Source organism: Rhinolophus sinicus, chromosome 1, assembly GCF_057876585.1.
Source record: "Rhinolophus sinicus isolate RSI-liver-muscle chromosome 1, RSI-T2T, whole genome shotgun sequence".
In the NCBI taxonomy this organism is placed as follows: domain Eukaryota; kingdom Metazoa; phylum Chordata; class Mammalia; order Chiroptera; family Rhinolophidae; genus Rhinolophus; species Rhinolophus sinicus.
In genome coordinates this window covers 87,828,815-87,844,889 of record NC_142501.1, presented here as the reverse complement: position 1 = coordinate 87,844,889, position 16,075 = coordinate 87,828,815, and the positions used below count along the sequence as shown (strand labels likewise).

At 43.7% G+C, this 16,075-nt stretch overlaps 1 protein-coding gene across 5 annotated transcripts in view; it reads left to right on the top strand.

Annotated features, from left to right (window-relative positions):
- TMCC3 (transmembrane and coiled-coil domain family 3) overlaps positions 1-15,766 on the top strand; it is a 250,148-nt gene extending 234,382 nt beyond the window's left edge. For 4 of the 5 annotated variants that reach the window (XM_074325262.2, XM_074325263.2, XM_019710312.3 and 1 more), the window contains exons 2-4: positions 3,645-4,549; positions 6,786-6,921; positions 11,341-15,766. In XM_074325262.2, the coding sequence (XP_074181363.2) occupies positions 3,645-4,549; positions 6,786-6,921; positions 11,341-11,643 (1,344 nt within the window). In that variant the 3' untranslated portion in view covers positions 11,644-15,766. Of the gene's footprint in view, positions 1-551; positions 575-3,644; positions 4,550-6,785; positions 6,922-11,340 lie in introns of those variants that run through there. The other variant, XM_019710314.3, reaches the window with a different exon arrangement.
- Positions 15,767-16,075: the final 309 nt, after the last annotated feature.

Sequence of the window (16,075 nt, the reverse complement as noted above, 5' to 3'; positions counted from 1 at the left end):
CCAGGAACCTTTGTCCTTCTCTCGTGGCCCAGCCCTGGAACAGCTGCACTCACTGTACAGTTGACCTCAGTGCCGAGACCAGATTAAAGGGAGGACAGAGGACTCTCAGGGCTTTGTTCCCAGCATGTACGTGAAATTGCCGTTTGTGTTCAGGGAGTGTGTGAGCATCTAGTGATGATGTGTTAAGTTGGCTGTAATTACCCTGCAGAGCTAGGGCTCTAAAAGGCTGAAAGGTGTGGCCCAGCAGAGACCCAACTTCTCACCCTCATCAAACATTTCTAACAGATTTGTTGACAAGCAGTAAGAGTGATTGAGTTGAGCTATAAATGCTGTAGCTTTCCCCGACCTGGGCTCTCGAGGACATGCCAAGCATTGTTACAACTCTAAGTGAGCCAGAAGTCAGCCAGCCCCTGTGTAAACACATTCCGGTGTGTACAAGGCTGTCTGTCGTGGCCCTGCGGCCTGAGAAAATAGGCCACTGCGTGGAGACTCCAGAGCTGGGTGGCCAGCTGCAGTGCAGTTGAGAATCAAAGGTGGAAGAACAGGTGATGACTTACGGCTGCAGGTGGTTCAGGTAAGTGATAGAAACCTCTGTGTCTTCAAACATAGCAGTGGACTTCTCGGTAGGGAATACCAGGCAGGTTGTTTGGGGGGTTTTGTTTTGTTTATCATTCAGTCAGATCTTTTGTAAGCTCCAGGAGGGCACAAGCCCTTCATAAGCACATTCTTATGAATCTCACAAACGACGTGGAGAGAAAAAAGATGAGAAGAGTACATGATCCATCAGTGAAAACTAACGTATGTTGTCAGCAGTCAGGTGTCTGGTTACCCCTGGAGGTGGGGGTCTATGACTGAAGGGGCACGAGGGGAATTTCTGTTGTTTCTTAACTGGGTCCTGGTTACAGAGTGTGTTCAGTTTGTGAAAATTCATTGAGTTTTATACTTACTAAATGTGCTCTCTTCTGAGTATAAATTATACTTTAATTAAAGTTTAAAAGTCCCTATTTGTGTTTGTGTATGTTGTTGTACATTGATACTTAGAAACTCTCCATTTAGTTGAATCAATTTGAAATGATGTAGAATTTATTATGTAGGTATTGGGAAAACATTGCTACCTAGAATCGTCAGCTCTGTGTGGGCAGAACTTCCAAGGTCATGTTTTGATTCTGTTAAACTGTATCTTAAATGACTTCAGTGTGGCCCTATTTTCTCAGGCCGCAGGGCCACGACAGACAGCCTTGTACACACCGGAATGTGTTTACACAGGGGCTGGCTGACTTCTGGCTCACTTAGAGTTGTAACAATGCTTGGCATGTCCTCGAGAGTCCAGGTCGGGGAAAGCTACAGCATTTATAGCTCAAATCAATCACTCCTTCTGCTCGTTAGCAAATCTCAGAAATGTTTGATGAGGGTGCAAAGTTGGATCTCTGCTGTGCCACACCTTTCAAGCATTTAGAGCCCTAATAACTCAAGTGTAGCCTGTCCTGAATGAAAAAGAATGATGTCATTTTAGTTTCACAGACATTTATTCACAGCCTCCTGTGAACAAGGGACAGGGTTGGAACAAGCTGGGTACGGGTATGACACCAGCTCTCCCCTGAAGGAGCCTGCACTCTGGGGTGACAGTCCATGCGTGAGTGATAAAGGAGCAGTAGAGCAGTGCCACAGAAGCACCATGGAGGGTCACAGAAAGGAAGGGAGTTTTCCAGCCGGACAAGGCAAAACTTCATGGAAGAAGTGGCATTTGAAATGTATCTTAAAGCTTATGTAGCATTTTGATTAGCAGAGGTGAATGGGTGCCAGGCATTATGGATATTAGACATATGAGGAAGTCGCATTTAGACATGTGAGGAATTAGACATATGAGGAATGCACATGCATTCCGGGAATGCTGGGTTGTATGGTTCGTTAAGATGACTCGGGTACAAGTAAGGCCTGAAAGGTAAGGTAGGGTCTTACAAGTGGCCAGGTTGTGTTATTTCACTGGGGGCTTTAGGGAGCCAACAAAGCTTCTGAGAAGTAGAAGCGCATGATTAGATTAGAGCGTAATCATGGTGAGGATTGTCGTAGACCTTCTTTAGTCCCTATGCCCATCCTTCCCTCTTGACCAGATGAGGTCACAATTCCTTTATCCTTTTTTCATATATTCTGTTTTCTAGTATTATAGAAACTTGGCGTTTATTTCCTTCCAGCCTTTCCTACTGTGTGATGTTCTTCTGCCAGACAAGACAGCCACTGTCTCTTATTCATGGCAGAATTGTGTGTGAGAAGAGAGGGGCCAAAAAGTAATGTTCACAAACTTTTGCAAGTTGTGCAGGAGACCAGACCCCCAGTGTTCCGCTGTGCCATCGGGCTCCATTCTATGGGAAAAAGGACAGGGCAGCACTTTGCATATGGCAGAGTGTTAATACTCAGTGTTGGAAACAGTCTACATTCAAGTCTGGGTCACTTAGGCAGTGTGAGGTCTATTAAGTTATTATCTTATTAATTTTTTGCTACATCAGCTACTGTCCCCTGAAAAAAGGGGACCTTGTGCTGAATATTGTCTTGTCTCCCATTTGAATTCTGTTAAGACTCTATATCAAGGCATTGTTCTAATCAAAGGGTTGTTAACCTGACAAATAAGATGCTTCTGTTTAGATCTTACGAATCTTGTTTATAGACTGTATTCAGACTCTACAAACACCTGTTTTGAGTCCTCAGAGGACACTCATAGTAGAATGTCTGGCGTGGATAGCGGACCTCAGTGGGATTTGATTCAAATCCCGACTCCTTTCGGTCTCAGTTTCTACCTGTTGTATTGATTTAACATTCTTTGTCTGGCATGGTAACGTGAGGGTCAAACTAGACAGCCACATGAACGTCCAGGTCGCCTGGCATCCAGGCTGCACTTGCCGTCCCTTTTAGGGCACAAATTGGTACCAGTGTGTCATCGTCATCGTCGCCCCACCCCCACCCCCCGCCAAGATGCTTGATACTTTGCAGCTCTTTTCCCCAGGTGGCCCTTGTGAGAAAGCCATTTCACATGGTCTTAGCATTATTACTGGTTTGTTTGTTTTTTTAATCACTTCAGTTGTGGGTTGCGGTTGTTTCCACATCTAAATACTGTTGTGTTTCTCAATTATTAAAATTAACCTTGTACCATATTACTCCGTCACATCTGTTTGGTGATTCCAATAAGAACATCATTTCTGGTGTTGATGATTGTGCCTTCTGGAACTTTCTTCCTTTTCTTTCTTTCATTCTCCTTCTATTAAATGATTGAGTTCTGAATTGGATGCATCTCCCACAATGGTGAAGTTCACTGAGAATGGGGCTGGCAGGCATCCCAGTGACGGGGCACTTTGGGAAATCAGGACTGACTGGTAACCTCATTCCATTACGCATTTCTACCCTGGCAGCCAACAGTTACCACCTAGTCAGACAGAAAATTTGATTCCCTGGGAGATCCGGATCTCACAGTTAGTGTACATGGGTTCCCAAAGGGTTGGGCTGTGCTGTATTCAATTTCAGAGGACTGAGAGTTGTGGTATTTTTTTTTTTTTTTAATGTGGGACTTAAAGTTGTATGTGCACAGATTCTGTCGTCGGTAACTGTCTCTTTGGCTTCAAATCTTAAATTAGTGCCTCCTCTGTGTCTTTCAGGTAGAACGTCATGACATGAATACCCTAAGCTTGCCCCTAAACATACGCCGCGGGGGGTCGGACACCAACCTCAACTTTGACGTACCAGATGGCATCCTGGACTTCCACAAGGTCAAACTCAGCGCGGACAGCCTGAAACAAAAGATTCTAAAGGTGACAGAGCAGATCAAAATCGAGCAAACCTCCCGCGATGGGAACGTTGCAGAATATCTGAAACTAGTCAACAGTGCGGACAAGCAGCAGGCCGGCCGTATCAAACAAGTCTTTGAGAAGAAGAATCAGAAATCAGCTCACTCCATCGCCCAGCTGCAGAAGAAGTTAGAGCAGTATCACCGAAAGCTCCGGGAGATCGAGCAGAACGGAGCCTCCAGGAGCTCCAAGGACATTTCTAAGGACATCCCGCACTCTCTGAAAGAGGCCCAGGCCAAGTCTCGAACTGCTCCCCACGGCCTGGAGAGCAGCAAGTCGGGCATGCCGGGGGTCTCCCTCACTCCACCTGTGTTTGTCTTCAATAAGTCCAGAGAGTTTGCCAACTTGATCCGGAATAAGTTTGGCAGCGCAGACAACATCGCTCACTTAAAGACTTCCTTAGAGGAGTTTAGGCCTGAGGCGAGTGCCAGGGTCTACGGGGGCAGCGCGACCACTGTGAACAAACCCAAGTACGGCAGCGACGACGAGTGTTCCAGCGGCACGTCGGGCTCCGCCGACAGTAATGGGAACCAGTCGTTCGGGGCCGGGGGCCCTGGCACGCTGGACAGCCAGGGGAAGCTCTCCATGATCCTGGAGGAGCTGCGGGAGATCAAGGATACCCAGGCGCAGCTGGCCGAGGACATCGAGGCCCTGAAAGTGCAGTTTAAGAGAGAATACGGTTTTATTTCTCAGACCTTGCAAGAGGAAAGATACAGGTATTTCAGACTCTTCACGTTTTTTCAGAAGCTTCTCACTGTGGAGAGTGCAAAAGTGATGTGCTGATGGTTGTTTTTTTCATAAAGAGGAATATGGGTCAGAAGGCATTTGGGAGTCCATAGTTCTTTCCATAATTTTTACAATTTGTGACTTAACAGCTTGACAGATTAGAGAAAGACATATATGTGGGTCTGTTAAACTATCACTCTGTCGGCTATGACTCATGTGCATATTAAGCTCCTGATTCAGGGGCTTGGCTTGAGAGGTTTCATTAACCAGTTCATAGATCTGTATTTGATTTTCCTCAATATAAAATGACCATCGAGTGAAAAACTAATTCATTGTCCAACAAGGTAGATTTTATTTCGTATATCAGTCTTAAAGTCTTTCTATAGCATATTTTTTTTTATGTACTGTATTTTGCTTGTTAAACTTTTCACCCTAAATGAAGAGTGTTCAAAAGAAAGTTTAAGATTAAAGCATAAATTCAAATCTTGTGGATTGTATTAGCTAATTTTAAAAGTCAGGGTTTTTTTGTTTGTTTCTTTTGTTTTTAAGTTTTTTTAATTGGGAAATATTGGGAAACAGTGTGTTTCTCCGGGGCATATCAGCTCCAAATCAAGTCGTTGTTTTCAATCTAGTTGTGGAGGGTGCAGCTCACTGGCTCATGTCAGAATCAAGCTGGCAACCCTGTTGTTCAGAGCTCATGCTCTAACAAACAGAGCTATCCGGCTGCCCTTGGTCAGGTATTTTATAGGCTGGCTTTTATGTGATTTGTAGCTTATTAATAAAAAGTGTAGATGCCCAAACAGGTGATTTCCCACCATTTTCCCAATAAAAATATTCTCCAAGAGTTTTGTCAAAATGAATGTTACTTATAAAAATGTAGATTAAAAAGGTGAATAACTATCATATTGAAAGGTTTAAATTTTAAATTAGCTTTCATGTCGTTTTATATCTGATTCATGTTTTTACATATGTATTATTTACGAATGGGGTTTTTTTCAGCTCGTATTTTATGAAACGATTAGTTTTAACTTTCTGCATACATCTTTGACTGTGGTTACTTTGTCACACAAGGAGTCACAACCTTTCCAGAGAATATTAATCTTAATTCCATCCAAATAGTTTGGTGTATGGTACTCTTTGGATCCAAATTTTACCCTAAGTCACAAGTATCCATTTACATAAATTTAGGAAAGTTTTTGTTCTCATTTGTCATACAGTTATATTTGTAATCCTCATGATTTAGCCACTGACTATATTGCTTGCTTTAAGAAATCTTAAAAGGCTTATTTATAACACCAACATTGGGTACCTATGAAATCCTACTTGAGAATAAGCATTAAATCTGTATTGATTTTTAAAAAATGATTCTATCAGGTGACCTAAATAAGCATCTAAAACAGTCATTGATTGAAGTCATGCCAGGCTAGTGTATCTTCCCCAAATAGTGCTTCCTGTTTCCAAAATAAACATCACAAGTTTATATAAATATAAGACCAAATCCCTCTTCTCTGAAGATGAGGGCTGGGACTGGGAATTTTGTGCCTCTATTACTTTAGATTTGGACTTTGGGAAATCTGTCCCCTGATAAGCCATCTATAATTTATAATGAACTTAATTTGTTATTGGCACTTAAGTTCCAAGAGCTGAAACATGTATTTAGAATCCATGTGCGCACTGGAAAAATAGTGGATGGAATTGGTTGTAGCGCAGTAATTGGATCTCCCTCTAGGGGCTCTGGTGCATGACAGCCAGCTGTGCCTGTGAATCGGTAGGCACTGTGAGGGCAGAGCAGGGAGAAGCGCTGGGATGCCAGTGGGTCCTCGCCTTGAGCAGGGTCCCAGACAGCCAGCCGTCGCCTCACCAGCCATGGGGAATGCATCAGTGACGAGGTCTGTCCTGTTGTCACTGCAGCCAGCAAAGGCGCTGGAAAACCCCTTTTCTCTGACATGGACAGGCCAGATTTGCTTTGCACGAAACCTCAGTGGTGAGGAGACAGAGTTAGGACTCCAGAGACCGGTCTTCTCTGGAACTGGAATTCAGTGTTGCTCAGAAGTGTATTCCCTACAGCTAGATTTTTCTTTTGGAAATACAGTATCCCAAAGCGATAAAACCAAGCCAAAGGGCACTGGTGGCAGTGAGCTATAAAGGACATCATTCTATTATAGAATGTGCTGTAGGACAGCTCTGAAATCGCATGCTCAGCATCGGCTCCTCTTGCTCACAAAGGTACGAGCGGCTGGAAGACCAGCTCCATGACCTGACGGACCTGCACCAGCACGAGACGTCCAACCTGAAGCAGGAGCTGGCCAGCATCGAGGAGAAGGTGGCCTACCAGGCCTGCGAGCGCTCCCGGGATATCCAGGTACTTTCCGTTCGTCGTTAGACACGCACACAGGCTCTTCCCAGCCGTTAATTCATTTCGCAAACCAACTGCATTATTCCTAAGCCCTGAATTTCGGGCACATGGAGCAAACATTTCCTCTCCACTTACCCCATTAGCTCCTGGTACAGTCATTATTGAGTGAAGAACCTATATTCTGATTACTTTCTGCCTTAGTTAATAAGTATTTATTATCTACCCCCAAGCCCATCACCTGTACCCTACACTCCCCACCTCAACCAAGCTTTTAAGAAAATTTTAAGTGTAAGATGAACCTTGCCTTTTTAATTGGAAGTTGATACCTTTGGACCACCTTCACCCATTTTGCCCACACCCCCTACCCCCCACCTCTGACAACCACCCGTCTCTTCCCTGTTTCTGTGAGTTCAGATTTTTAGATTCCACGTATAAGTGAGATCACAACAGTATCTCTGTCTGACTTATTTCACTTAACATAATTCTCTCAAAATCCATCCATGTTGTCACAAATGACAACGTGAGAAGGAAAGGTCTCCTTCCTTCTCGTGGCTGCATAATATTCCATTGTGGGGTATGTACTACACTTTCCTTATTTATTCATTCATCAGTACACAGTTAGGTTGTTTCTATGTCTTGACTATTGTAAATAGTGCAGAACATGGGGGTGCAGGTGTCTCTTCTAGATACTGATTTCATTTCCTTCGAGTATATACCTAGCAGTGGAATCGCTGGGTCATACAGCAGTTCTATTTTTAACTTTTGAGGAACCACCATACTGTTTTCCATAGTGGCTGCACCAATTTACATTCCCATTGATCGCCTTTTTTAAAAAAACAGACTGATCGTCTTTTTTAGAAAAACAGAAATGTGTACCCTTCAGGGAACGTTCAGCTTCACTTTTACAAGTTCTCTTTGTAGCCAGTGACTATTTTCTCCAGCCCCACTTCACAAGGGAGAACACTGAAACAAAAAGAGAGATTCCTCCCACAGTGTGTGAGCTGGAGTCTCAACTACTTGTGTTTTGTTTCACTCTGTGTCAAGGGCTGAGCCTGTGCTACTGTGTTTCCCCAAAAATAAGACCAGTACTTATACCATATTTCCCCAAAAATAAGACCGGGTCTTACATTAATTTTTGCTCCAAAAGACGCATTAGGGTGTATTTTCAGGGGATGTCTGAGATTTTTATGTACAACAATCTACATTTATTCAACTACAGTCATGTCATCTTCTTCTGGAACATAGTCATTAATACACTAAATGCGTCCGTCTGGCTGATGATCTTAACTGGGGTTTTTCGGGGTAGGTCTTATTTTCGGGGAAACACAGTAATCCCAGCTGTGAACTTGGACAATTTTCGGAGCCAAACCATCAGGCAGAGCTGGTAATCAGCGCTTGTCTACAGAGGACACTTGAGCGTGTCTGCCCCTGCTCTGGGTTAGGAGACAGCTTCACCACAGGCTGGCTTAAAAAAAGTGAACCCATTTAAATGTTAAGTGTTGCCAGGTGAACCACGTAGTCAGTTTTATTAGATCATTGTTTTAGAACGTATCTGGGATGCCACTGGATTATTCTAAATATCTGTTTTCCTTATTTAGGGCATAGTTTGGGTTAATAATTGTTTTTCCTTTTTTAAAGAAATATACTTGAGGGATGAATGGGTAAGATAAAAGGAGGGACTGCCCATAGGGAGCCTAAAAGTTCAGAAGAGTTCATGTCAACATTTTTTGGTTTCATCCCTAGTTCAGAAGTGCAGCGAGGACACCTGTGAGTGAGTGGAGAGTCCTCCTTGTTAGGATGGTTAGAATCCTGGCTGTACTCCTTACTGTCACCCTGGACAAGTCAGCGCTCTGTGCCTCAGTTTCCGCATCTAAAAAATGGAAAGATTAATGAGCTCCACCTCCAAAGGTTGTTGAGAGGATTAAATGGGATAATAATGTAAAGTACTTAAACCTTTGCCTGATACACAATAAGCAGTCAAAAAATAAATGCTGGCCATTCTTTTTATTATATTGGTGAGTAGCCTTATTTCTCAGGGCTTTTAGCAATTGGGCCTGCTCAACTTGGTCCTTACTTCTTGTTTCTTTTGTTCTCATAGGCAGGGTTATGCAAGGGGGTGGGCTAGTGTAGATGAGAGTTGGCTAGCGCCTACAGGGATTTAGGGCTTGTTGTTGTTTTAAGCAAATGAGTTGGGGGGTGTTTTTACCCTGAACTCCCAATTAAAAGAGTTTAAAGATAATCCTGTCCTCTGTCTTTATCCCCAATAAGTTAAATATTCGACTCAAGGAAGTATCATACTAAAGACTGTGGGGCTGAAGTGTCTCCTGGTGGCTGTTGTGACTAAAATTCCATACAATTCATTGCGTAACCTTCTTGGGCTTTTCTTTCAGTAAAAAATTTGACGTCAGTACTAGGGTCAGTTTATTTATATATGTCATTCATCTACCCAAAGATGAATGAATTTACCTAAAATGTTGGTCTTTTGTCTTATTCTGTCACCTCCATGCCATGTCCAAAATGAAGGAAATCTTGGGCCCAAGTGTTTGAAAAGAATGCATGATTTCTGGGGCGCTTATCTGTTCTTGTAGAAAGCCAGCACTTTTTAGAATGTGAAGACATGAAGACGTTTTACCTTTTGTGTTGGTAGCCCGTGTAATGAAACAACATTACTATAGTAACAGTGAACCCTGTTCTTTGGCCCACAGAGTACATTCAGCAGAAGAAAAGCAAATCATGTTGGAGCCATTTAAACCATGAAAAGACGACTGTATTTTAATTGCGCAAACACCTAATTGGTGAATAAGTTAGATAATAAGCTATGAACTAAAAGGGGCTCATTGTACTGCCTCTTCTTAGGTCTTTGTCTTCCAAGAAACTAAAGGTTTTTCTCTGTCGGGCCTCATGCCCCATAACCCAGTCTCGTGAGCACTCAGCCCGTATGTAGCATCTGCTGCCTGCCCGGCACTGGCTCTGTGCTGATGACAGCAGCCGAATGGGCCTAGTCCTGACCCTCTTGCAGCTGTGGTCTCTTGACTGGGGAGGAGGGTTAGAGGGAGACTTGGTGTGGTCTGTTGGGTCCAGGAAGGCTTCCCTCACGATGTGCTAATCGATGTGAGACCTGAAGGATGAATGGGAGATCCGCAGGTGAAGAGGGGAGTAGTGGGGAGGCAGACATTTTAGACTCAGTACACTGCACGTGCAAAGGCCCCAAACATGCTCCTTTTCAGAACCTTAAAAAGCCAATCTGGCCAGAACACAGTGAGTGAGGTAGGCAAAGGCTGGCATTAAGTGAGGCAAGAGAGAGTGGCTAGGCCTGAGCCATGTTTAAGATTTAAAAGGTCTTACAAAAAGGAGTGACATCAGATATGCATCTTTCAAAGATCACTTGGGCTGCTGTAGGAAAGTGGATTCTTGGGGTTGAAGATCAAGAGGGTGTGTGAAGAAATCAGTGTCAAGTTACTGCGGGCGGACAAGAGACCTGGCGACTTGGATTGGGGTGCAGACTGGGAGGGGAGAGAAGTGGACCGGCTGAGATAGACGCTGGATGTTGCATTGCCAGGGCTGCATGAGGGTATTGCTGAGAGGCGTGGCCCGTAATGCCCCGCAGGCTTTTGCTGTGAGGAACCGGTCAGATGGGTGCTGTTTTCTGAGAAAAGGAACAGGAAGGGGGACGGGGTTCATGGCCGGTGAGGGAGAAGGTACAGTACTTGAGGCCACATTTGGACATGTTGCATTTGCGGTGCTTTTAAGAAGCTGAAATGGAGACCTGTAGATACTGAGTCGATCTCAGAAGGCGCAGCTGGGCTAGAGGTACACTCAGAATATCTCTGTCCTAGTCATTGAAGCCTTGGAAAGAACAAGGTCTGGGGAGAATACGTAGCCTTGTCTGGCGTCCTGAGTGACAGCATTCACAGCACAGGTGGAAGCAGCTGTCCCACGGTCAGTCCTTTCCCCACCTTTGTCCCTCCATGCTCTGCCAGTCTGTAAATGGATGCACAGTCTGTGAGCAGCGAAAGAAGGGCTCGCGATTGGAGATGTCACCTACTCCATGGCTGGGAGTAGACCACTGTCCTAAAATGGAACCCCACCCCTCCTCTGGTTTGCCCTTCGTGGTACCAATAGATGCCAATATTTTATGCACTTTATTTTATATGTAGGTGGAGTCAAAATGCTCACCCATAATTCCTCATTGATTGCATTTTATGGTAGTGCACACGTGTTCTGAATAACAGGATAAAATGAGCCTTGGGATTCTCATTTAACTTCTTTGTCCATCATCATCATGGTTATCACAGTCAGACGGGCTGTGTGGAGCTGCATGGGCATCCAGTGTTCGGAGCTGGGGGTGCCGTGGGCAGGCGGCAGGCGCTCACGTGTAGCGGTGGCCTCACAGCATTTGATCCTCACTCTCCCTCTTGCCCACAGGAAGCGTTGGAATCCTGCCAGACGCGCATTTCTAAGCTGGAGCTCCACCAGCAAGAGCAGCAAGCCCTACAGACGGACACGGTGAATGCCAAGGTCCTCCTGGGCAAGTGCATCAACGTGGTCCTGGCCTTCATGACCGTCATCTTGGTGTGCGTGTCCACCATCGCCAAGTTCGTCTCACCCATGATGAAGAGCCGCTTCCACATCCTTGGCACCTTCTTTGCTGTGACTCTCCTGGCGATATTTTGTAAAAACTGGGACCATATTCTGTGTGCCATAGAAAGAATAATAATACCCAGATGAAGCCACTGGTCCCTGCCTTCAGGTTCTTTCAGGTTTTTATTTTACAGAAAACTGTGCATACTACCAAATTTGAAAATGAACAGTTGTGCCAACTGAAGATGACACGAAGGCCTGGGACTGTGCGTTGTAAATAACTACACTTAACTCGGTAATAGTTGCCCGCTCAGTCCCTAGACCCGGTTAACGTGAATCTGTTTCTAAGCTCTCCCCACGTTGCTCACTGCCTTAATCAGACCAGATTTTCTGCCCACCTGACTCGACCAGTGTGGTAGACCTCTGGTTATTGAGCATTTGGCATAATTAATTAGTGATCCAGAACAAAAGGGAATTTACACCTCTTTCTCTCTCAAGTCTATCAAATGGAGCTCACCGTTGTTAGTGGTTGCATTTTCCCTGAGTCTTGTAAACACCCAGGATGTGGCACGAGTCAGGGAGGGGAAGAAGCGCGGGCACTGGCCGTGTTGAGCACTCGTGGCCTGTGGAAATACAGTAAATCCCATGTAATCCAGCCGCTGTCCCACAGGTCCCTTAGTGCCCAGTGTCCACGGTGGCCTGTGGTGTGTGACTCTCTGTCACATGGAAATCTTACTACACACCTGTTTTTCCATCCAAAGTCTTAGTTGTTCTGTTGCACTTTAAACGGTAAGACACGAGGAAGTGTGAATGGGCGCTTGCCAACCCGGGGAGTTGGACACCTGATTTCGTCTTACCTGGCTATTGAAGGCTCAGCCTTCCAAGCATGTAGAAATGCTTCCAAATCCCTCATCAGACTGTGACTTTTGTATTAATTTGGGGTCCTGTAAGCACGACTCCGGAGGTTTGTGTTCCAGCAAATCTTAATTGTGATAAACCCCCTTTGGGGATGTGATTCGCTTTATTCCCAGGTCTGTGAGGGATTGCGAAGCCTACTCAGTAAATGAAAATACATGATGCTCATGATGCAGGGTTGTTGTTTTTTTCCCTTCAAGAAAGACAACAGAAGCACAGTTTATAAAGCTAAAATACACTAAGGTAAGAACACTGGAAGCAGGAGGGAAATATGACATGTGATTTAATTGGATGGCTGCTGGATCAGTGGGAGCAGTTCACTGGGATGAAGACAGAGAGGGTCCTCTTAGGACCCTGAAAGACCGGCCAGAGTAAAATAAGTTAGATCCGGTGTCTAAGCCACAGTTACCATCTCACTCAGGATCTCACTGAAGATAAGTTCCACGATAACAGAGTGGCCACATTTCCACTGAGGTAAAAGCATTCAAAAGCTAACATCTGGCCTATTTTGAGGATGCCATTCACTGTCTTCAGCCCAGATGATACTTTCCTTTAAACCTGTTCCTCTGTGTACATAAAAGGAAGACACAGAAGAATTTAATGGAAACTGATGTCCAGCCCCTCCTCCCACACCCACTCCATTATCTGAAGGCAGAAATAGGCATGTTACTGTATATTTTCTTCCAAAACTCATCAAGTCTCCTGGATGTATATTAAGTGCAATATTTTGCAAACAGCTGCTCTTAGGGAAATCTCCTGAAACAATGTGACAGTGTGACATGGTTTGCGGGATTGGAGTAGTCAAGCTTTTTTGGTACAAGTGCAGTGCGTGTGTGAGACTCATGCCACTCAAACTTTGTTCAAGTTTATAAATCAGTGATTTTAATCAATTCACAAACTTGTACAACTATCACCATTATCTAATTCCAGACTCGAGCTTTTTAAAAACAATAAATAAGAATTTGTGAAATCATGGGCTAAAAAGTGTTTTGGGTTCCAAGAAGAGGGAGTTCCTCGTCCCACCCACATCTCATGGCTGTGTCCCGGTTCACTGTCGGTCTCTCCCTTGGTCTCCCAAGTTGGCCATAAATACACAGTGATCTGTCAAATCCAGGGGACAGAAGCAGGTTCCAGATCCAGGGAAGGACGGAAGGAAGAACGATGTGTGCTTCCCTTGCTTTTGTATTTTAATGGCCAGTATGCCTCTCTCTGTGGGCTGAGGCTGGGTGTAACTTACACCCTTGCGTCAAGCTGGGTCCTGTGTGGGCCCCTCTTGATTTCTGTGAATCTTTCTGAGGCACTTTGGACATGCCAGGGGTTAGGGTGGGTGTAGAGGCTGCTATTAGTTTAGAATGGATGAGTGCTCCAGCCCTTGAGGAAAGGGCTCTGGGAGGATCTCAGAAGACTTGGCCTTCTCCTCCAGCCACCACAGGCCACCTGGGGGTCAGCCTAGCACGTCAGCTTTGGCACTTCCCAGACCTGCGATCAGTGTGTCTCCTCAGTGTGGGACGTGGGAAGCAGCACGCTCAGGAAGGTTAACAAGCTGCTAGAAACTGGCTCTGTTCTGAAACACTGTAGGGTCTAAATCGTCACAGCTGATCGCGAATTCCTTTTACAGAATTCATACTTTCAGTGATTCTCATTAGACATCAGATAATCTTGTTTTCACTTGGATATGCTCAACCTACACAACATATTAGAGTCTTGTTGAAACGTCACGGAGGTTTTTAATAAGATAATATACTCCAAGGAGACTTTTACTCTCAGTAGTTTATTATTGACTCTTCTTAAAGAATAAACCCTCCCACTGCTTGTTTTCTTCACTGCGTAAGGTTATTAAATAAAATTTTATAAGTATACATTAAAAATAGTGATCCAGCTACGACATATCCTGGAATTGGATATTTAATTTATAATTAAGTCAACAAATCCCTTTGCCCACCTTGCATTGGTAGTAAACATCTTGTGCATACATTCTAAAGATGAAAAGCAGTTGTGAGATGGGTAAGCACCTGCTCAGTCAGTGAACTTAGTGATTTTAAATGCTGGACATTGCATTCTGGCACTGGATTTTTTGGTGACCTGTTATTTTCATGATCACCAGGATGATAGTTTGCTGAGGACAAAACAAAAACCAAAAAATAACTCCCTTGTGAGTTTTGAGTTGTTTATTTGCAGCATATATTTTTGAGTATGATTAAGTCAGAACAAAATATCCTTCCCTCCCCTCACAAAAAGGAATTCAAACCCACAATGAAGCAGTAAATACAGGTGCTCCCTTGCGGATTTTGAGCCATGAAAGGTTTAATCCCAGGTTTTTTGCGTGTACCATCAGTGGTTTTACTTACATAATCGCTGTGATCTCTTGATAAACTGAAATCTTCTACACCCGTCCTCTTTTCATTTCAGCCCATAATGCTGTATCCTTTTCTGTCAATTAGCATTCATCTGATTTTAGCCCTTCTGCTTTGTCATTCTTGTTTTCATTGAAATATCGCTCTACTGTGTGGCGCAATTGCCCCGCCATTCCTTTGGCATATCAGGAACTAGCTTCTCTTGGGCAACTAATTTTGTCCTTTTTGTTTGGATTTTAAATACCAAATTATTTTGCATTGAATGGGAACTGTTTTGTATTGAATCCAAGTATAGTTGTATTGGTTTGGAAAAAAATTGAATAATACTTATTAATGTGAACATATGTGATTAAATAGTTTTACATATTTCTATAATTTTGAGAACCCAGTGGTAGGACAAAGTGGCATTATTTAAAATTCAAGGCTTTATCTGGAGAGAGGTATTTCAAGAAGTTGAGCACATATGCTAAGGAAAGACTTGGTCTAAAAAGATAAGTCACCGAAAACGATGAGATTGGCCTGTTTACATCAGAAGTAGTAACGAAGCCAAAAAAAAGGTACAGTTAATAAGAATTTCATAACCGATGAGATACAAAGCAGAACTAATCTATAACTTTCTAAAGTCAGTACAGTTCTCTGCTTATCAGGAGCTAGGAAGTAATATACCTGGATTGTTTTACCGATGATTTATGTGTTTCAATTTTAATTTATGTATTTAAAGCATGTCTTGCTATGATTGTCCTAAGAGAAATCTCTCAAGAAAACGTGCTCTGTGTTTAGACAGTAGTTAGTGGTTCTGCAAGTAAAAACTGGAAATGTTCACTGTGAGATCTATTGCAGGATTTCCCTGTTGTGGGATACCGCATAGTTTCATGTCAGCCTAAAATTGCAAATTATCTGTACACCTTTGCCCCATTCAAAGCAGGTGCCATTATTTTTTTAAATAAACACTTGATGTTAGCTTTGATGTTAAATAAAAAGCTAGATTTGTTAAATTTTCACATTTGTCAGAGCCGATATCAATGGCAGACTTGTTTGTGTATGTGCGTGTCAGTTCTTTAATAGACTTTGTTTTAGAGCAGTTTTAGCTTCACAGAGGACTTGATGGGAAGCTGCAGAGATTTCCCGTCCACCTATGTCCCCACACATGCCACCTCCCCTACTATCCACAACCCCTGCAGAGGGTATACTTATTATAATTAACGTATGTGCATTAACACTTTATCACCCCAAGTCTGTAGTTTACATTAGGGTTCACTCTTGGACACTGGCTTCGGACAAATGTATGATGACATGTACCCACCATAGGG